Below are 6,000 nucleotides of genomic sequence, written 5' to 3'. Positions count from 1 at the left end.
AGTCATATTTTAATTCACTTTAGTTGATTTCATGTTGAAATATTCAACATATTGATGCAAGTCCAAGGAAAAGTATTTTTTACTAATCAGATCAGATTAGAACACATTTTAAATATTCAATATCAAACTCATTTCAAGGCCCTGTAGAAATTTATCACAAATGTATTTCATTATATTCCTTGAAATTATAAATCTAGAATAATAAATGATGATGTTCAGATGAAATCTTATAAAAATTTAAATTGGCATTTCATTAAATTTGACTTGAAACCTACTGAGTTGATTTAGTATGATTGACAGTCATCTCTTGAAATTCATTTTAATCTAATGTAATCCTTCCCCAAATAATTTGGGGAGGAGGCGTAGCTGGATATAGCATCTGCTTTGCACCCAAAAGGTCTCATCATAGATCTCAAGGAAAATATGAGAGAGACTCCTGTCTGAAATTGATTACAGCATCTATATGTTGATTACAGCATGGTGCTGATAATTGCAAGGTTGCAGGCTCAATCCCTGAATGGGACAGCTGCATACTCCTGCATTGCAGAGGGTTGGACTAGACGATTATCAGGGTCCCTTTCAACTGTACAATTCTATCATTCTATGAAATCCAGGAGAGCTGCTGCGTCAGTATAGACAGTAATAAGCTTGATGGACCAATGATTTGACTCAGTATAAGGCAGCTTCTAATGTTCATACTATATTGGTTGGAAAGGAATAGGACCACACCCAAAGAAGAACACATGAAGAACAGGTGAGGTTAGAAGCTCTATGGGTTTCTTTTTTCACCTTAGTTTTCTCCCTGCAGACTGGTTGTTATTCCACCATCTTTGGGGTTACTGCAAGTCTGCTGAGACCTCTTCTGCATTGGTATTTCGGTTTTGGCTATGTAAGCATGAGCACAGGAAGACTCAAATTGGTTTTTAGTGTATATCTATTAACTATATATATGATTTGGATTTTGCTGTCAAATGGCGACATCAAAGTGATTTTTTCAGTCGTTGAAGTGTATATTGTAAAGTGTCAGATCCTGGGACCCGGTTGCTCTTCAGCGTTTGTAAAAATACGTTGGTGTCACTGATGTGTACAAAATGCATATATTTGATTCCAGGTTTTGCTTGCTAAGAGTAAAACGTTAGCACGTTTTTGTGGTTGCCTCGGATGAGCAAAACTGGAGGCAGGTTCTTTGAGAGAATCTCTAACCAAGCCATATAGAGGTAATCAGATATAATTCCTTTTCTTGCTACTGGTAGAGTCCTGTTGAATGGAATAGGATGAAAGTATTAGTAATATTCTTCAGTAATACAACAATATTCCCCTCCAAATAACATTTCTATCCCTGAATGTCATTTGAAATGAACAGTCATTACTAAAGGGGTGCCATTTTGCACACTTTCCTTGCTCGGGTTTAAAAAAAGTACATTTTAAAAGAACAATCAAATAATAGCACAAAAATCTTAGCTAAAAAGTCAACAAAAGCCTGTACAGTACATTGCTTTCATTCCCATTAACAGCTTCAAAAACAGGGCCTTATAGACACCAGTGAACCTCACTGAACCACTGTAGTTTGACCTTGAGTTCTTGCTTAGAAATCTCCTGGCAAAGTATGGCTTGCTTTCTGAACAAATAAAAATTAAATCTGTGTCACTTACAGAACAATCAGATTAGCAGCCCTAGAATGTTCCTGAAGGAGTTCGTTCAAACGGACCTGGCGGTAGCTCTGTTTAAAAAGAAACAAAATTTACTGCAATAAAAAAGCTGGGGGTCTTGACAGATGACTTAAAGCAGAGTTTAGTGATCATAAAAACATTCACAAAGGTCATACTTCTGTAAATCATACTTGGTCTAAATTATATGGGCTGCAAATTGGAAGCATTAAGTTTATGATTGCTTGAGGAAAACCTAAAAAAAAAACACCCCTCAAACATTTCATATTCTGTTGTCATTGCCATATTAATATGCACCAAAAATTATTTTTAGTCTCTTTAGTCTTTACTATTTTTAATGAAATACTGATGGCTATAAAGTATAACTTCACTTAAGAGACATGAAACAGTGAGATTAATTTTTAAATCTCTTAAAACTGGTTTGTTGCATGTTTGCGGGTTGATGATCCTACTGAAGATCAACAATTTCCCAGTTTCCACGGGCACCTTTTGCAAAGAATCCTTTACTTATTTGGAGGGAAGATAGAATATAATCTACTTTCCCTATAGAATGCTGCCTACCTAGATAACACAGCATATTTCCTAAATTTGCCTGGGCAATGATACTGCTTTTTTTGTTTTGTTTTGCATTTTTAATTCCCCCCACCAATAAATAAAAAAAACATTTCTGTCTCTTACCTCTCCCCCCCCCCCCCCCCCGCAAAAAGGGTTTTATTCCATGGCTTCAACATTTCCAGTAATTTTACTTTTCTGCTTCCCATTTTGTTACATTCAATAGCTATGGCATATCTACGGTATATCAGCGACTTACAGTGCAGCCCCATGAATGTCTATTCAGAAGAAAGCCCCACTATATTAAATGGAATTTACTTCCAGCATAAGGGTGGATAGGATGGTGTCCTTCAACTGAATTCTCACTCCCTCTTCCTAAGGAACCTTGGAGTAACATTGTTCTGTTAGGGACTTGAAATGTGATGCAGACAACCCAAAAACCCCTCGCCAAATTGCAGTTCCTGGGATTCTTCAGCACAGGGGATCTTTCTTAGCTCAATGGCCCACATTCCAGCATGGGCAACCTCCCAGGCCCTTGTACCAGTGACAGGTGAGGCTATGTGTAAAAGCAAGCAGAGCAATCAATATATTTGTCATTGTTTAGTAGATAATATTGCAGCCATGCAAAAGTCAGAGGTTTGCACACACACACACGCACACACACACACACACCCCTCTCCATCCTCCCTGGAAAACCAGCAGAACCACTCAAGGAAGGTGTGGTCTGGCCTGCGGAGAGTCCCACAGACCAAGTGCAGAGGATGGGTAAAAGGTAAAGGACACATGGACGGTTAAGTCCAGTCAAAGGCAGCTATGGGGTTGCAGCACTCATCTCGCTTTTAGGCTGAGGGAGCCAGCGTTTGTCCACAGGCAGCTTTCCAGGTCGTGTGGCCAGCAGGACTAAACCACTTCTGGCGCAACAGGACACTGTGATGGAAGCCAGAGTGCACAGAAACACTGTTTACCTTCCTGCCACAGCGGTACCTATTTGTCTACTTGCACTGGCATGCTTTTGAACTGCTAGGTTGGCAGAAGCTGGGATGGAGCAACGGGAGCTCACCCCGTTGTGGGGATTTGAACCACCGACCTTCCAATCAGCAAGCCCAAGAAGCTCAGTGGTTTACCACAGGGCCGTGTAAAAACTGATAAAATATTTCATTGCGCATATGCCCTTAGTCTAGTGGTTTATTATTGTCGATTGGAACCAGTCCATCCTGAAACATTAGAAGCAGTGTATTTAAAGCCTGAATGCCATCTAGAGTCCCCTCTGGACAGATTAATGCTATAAATAAAAAAATATCATTCAGCAGGTGTTTTGACTAGTAGCAGTGCACCTGCATTAATTCTATACAAGGGGTTCAAATTAAATACTGTTTTCTGCCAAACTTCACCATTTGAAGAGATGCTCACCAATTTACTGACAGCTAATGAAGCTAGGTTCTCTTTTCCTTTGTGACCTACCAGATTTGCCTTATTGTTCTCAGGTAGCGCTTGTGCACAATTTTCCTTCTCGACTAGCCATCCCACAATGTCAAAAGTAATGGCATGTATTGCTCTTTACCTTTTCCTTGACTGCTTCCAGCTCTGCATCAGTGATTTTCCACGGTGCCTCTCTCTTTAATTTCTCAGCAGTTGTTAAATCTTTGCAGCTTTCATGAAGGCGGTATGGTTCAATCATCTCTTCAAAGAATTTCCAGCTGGAACAGAAATTATAAAGGAGGCATCACAGCGGGACTCTAACTCATTATTTCACAGATATTCTAAGGTATGATATGGGATAGACTGTTGGCTTTGGAATTGTGGCTGAATTTCATTCAAAATCTTTAAACTTCATGCATCAGATTTTATGCTCCGTTATATATGTGCAGCTTCATTGTGGAAACACCTTGTCTAGACAGGTCTGCATTTGTCACTGCTAAGCTTTTTATCTATCTTAACTGTAGAATAAAACATAGCACCAAAGTATACTACATTCATGGGGACACGGGTGGTGCTGTGGTCTAAACCACAGAGCCTAGGGCTTGCTGATCAGAAGGTCGGCGGTTTGAATCCCCGCGACGGGGTGAGCTCCCGTTGCTCTCTCCCAGCTCCTGCCAACCTAGCAGTTTGAAAGCATGTCAAAGTGCAAGTAGATTAATAGGTACCGCTCCAGCAGGAAGGTAAACGGTGTTTCCGTGCGCTGCTCTGGTTTGCCAGAAGCGGCTTCGTCATGCTGGCCACATGACCTGGAAGCTGTACACTGGCTCCCTCGGCCAGTAAAGCGAGATGAGCACCCCAACCCCAGAGTCGTCCGCCACTGGACCTAATAGTAAGGGGTCCCTTTACCTTTACCTTTTACACTACATTCATTTCTGTGTACACAAGAAGAAAACAAGACTTTTCTCTTTTCCTTGTTTTGACTCCTGTTGTTTGGCTGCATTACTAAAACTGTGGAGGAAGCAACAACAACAAAAAGGTCTGCTTGCCTCCTCCCACTCTGCCTGCCCTACAGTGGGGAGGGAGGCTTAGGCAGTCCGTTTTTGCCATGCAGTGTCTTCGCACGGCTCCATTTGTGCGTGGGCGGCGCAATGTTACACAGGAGGAGCATGGCGATTGGAGTAATATCCCCCCCTGCGCCTTTAACATCAGCGAAACATTGCGCCTTGCACTCCTCCTGGGTAACATTGTGCCACCCGCACACAAATGGAGCCACGCGAAGATGCCACGCAGAAAAAATAGATCACACATGCAGCCTCCTCCATGCAGCCTCTGCCTGTAGGGCGGGCAGAGTGGGAGGAGGCAAGCAGACTGAGAATGCACCGCAGGAAAGGTGCTGCCTCTCCAGTTGGCCGCATCGATTGAAGATATCTCTTCCCTCCGCGCCTTTGCTGTGGGGTGCGCTCCTCCTGTGTAACGTGCCGCCCGCGCACAAATGGAGCCACATGAAGACACTGCACAGCAAAAACGAACTGCCTACCACTTCCCTTCCAGATGTAGGGCAGACAGAGTGGGAGGAGGCAAGCAGAATACTGTACAGAGGCTCCACGGGAAAGGCGAAAAGTGCTAAAAGTAATTGGAAAAAAGCTTCACCACTCTTCCCCCCCAAAAAAGCTCAACTCTGCTCCCCAAAAGCTCAGCGATTGCCAGTGAGGGAACAGCTGATAGGCGACCTGTTAGACGCATGGGGCTGTTAGCCTCTGGGCAATCCTTCCCCCCATTTTCTTAATTTAGGGTCCCCAAAAATAGGAGGAGTCCTACACATGGGAGCGTCCAATACGTGGAAAAATATGGTACTTTTGTTTTTTTTTAGAAATCTACTAAAATAAAATCCATCGTATTTTCACTTATTTCAATTTCTGAATTACAGTACAATCTTATACATGCCTACTCAGAACTAATCCACACTGATTTCAATGAAGCCTATTCCCAGTTAAGTGTTATAGGATTACAGCCTTTTTTATTTAAAAAAAGCCGCTCTTACCTCTCTTTGTTTGGTTTCATATTGATATCACCAATGATGTGAATGTCAGCAAACTTTATTCTGAATTTGCTTAAAAGTGAAGCCATCCTGAAAACAAAAGGAAAGGTGTATTTTTAGCGTTGTGGTTCAGAATGCTGGTAAATAAATAACTAGTTAAAGAGTTAAAACAGAGTAAAAGTGCATTCATTGGTACTTCTCAGTTATAGAACGTGGTGAACATGGCATGGATGAGCTAGTTGATTTAGCTGAAAACCAAAAGCAGTGGGAAGTAAAGGCAGTGGGCTACATGGGCTGGAGCGCTTGCATTATTTTCAGGACCAA

The 6,000-nt window shown here is 41.9% G+C and overlaps 1 protein-coding gene across 3 annotated transcripts in view; it reads right to left on the bottom strand.

The window, feature by feature from the left end:
* Window positions 1-747: 747 nt before the first annotated feature.
* Window positions 748-6,000, bottom strand: part of SLC12A1 (solute carrier family 12 member 1) — a 65,541-nt gene continuing 60,288 nt past the window's right edge. For all 3 annotated transcript variants that reach the window (XM_033167103.1, XM_033167105.1, XM_033167104.1), the window contains 4 exons: window positions 5,680-5,766; window positions 3,781-3,916; window positions 1,653-1,720; window positions 748-1,257 (listed from right to left, as the gene is read on the bottom strand). In XM_033167103.1, the coding sequence (XP_033022994.1) occupies window positions 1,122-1,257; window positions 1,653-1,720; window positions 3,781-3,916; window positions 5,680-5,766 (427 nt within the window). In that variant the 3' untranslated portion in view covers window positions 748-1,121. The remainder of the gene's footprint in view (window positions 1,258-1,652; window positions 1,721-3,780; window positions 3,917-5,679; window positions 5,767-6,000) is intronic.

Source organism: Lacerta agilis, chromosome 13 (genome assembly GCF_009819535.1).
Source record: "Lacerta agilis isolate rLacAgi1 chromosome 13, rLacAgi1.pri, whole genome shotgun sequence".
NCBI lineage: Eukaryota > Metazoa > Chordata > Lepidosauria > Squamata > Lacertidae > Lacerta > Lacerta agilis.
Note: the sequence above shows the minus strand (reverse complement) of the source record. Positions and strands in the feature narration are given on the sequence as shown.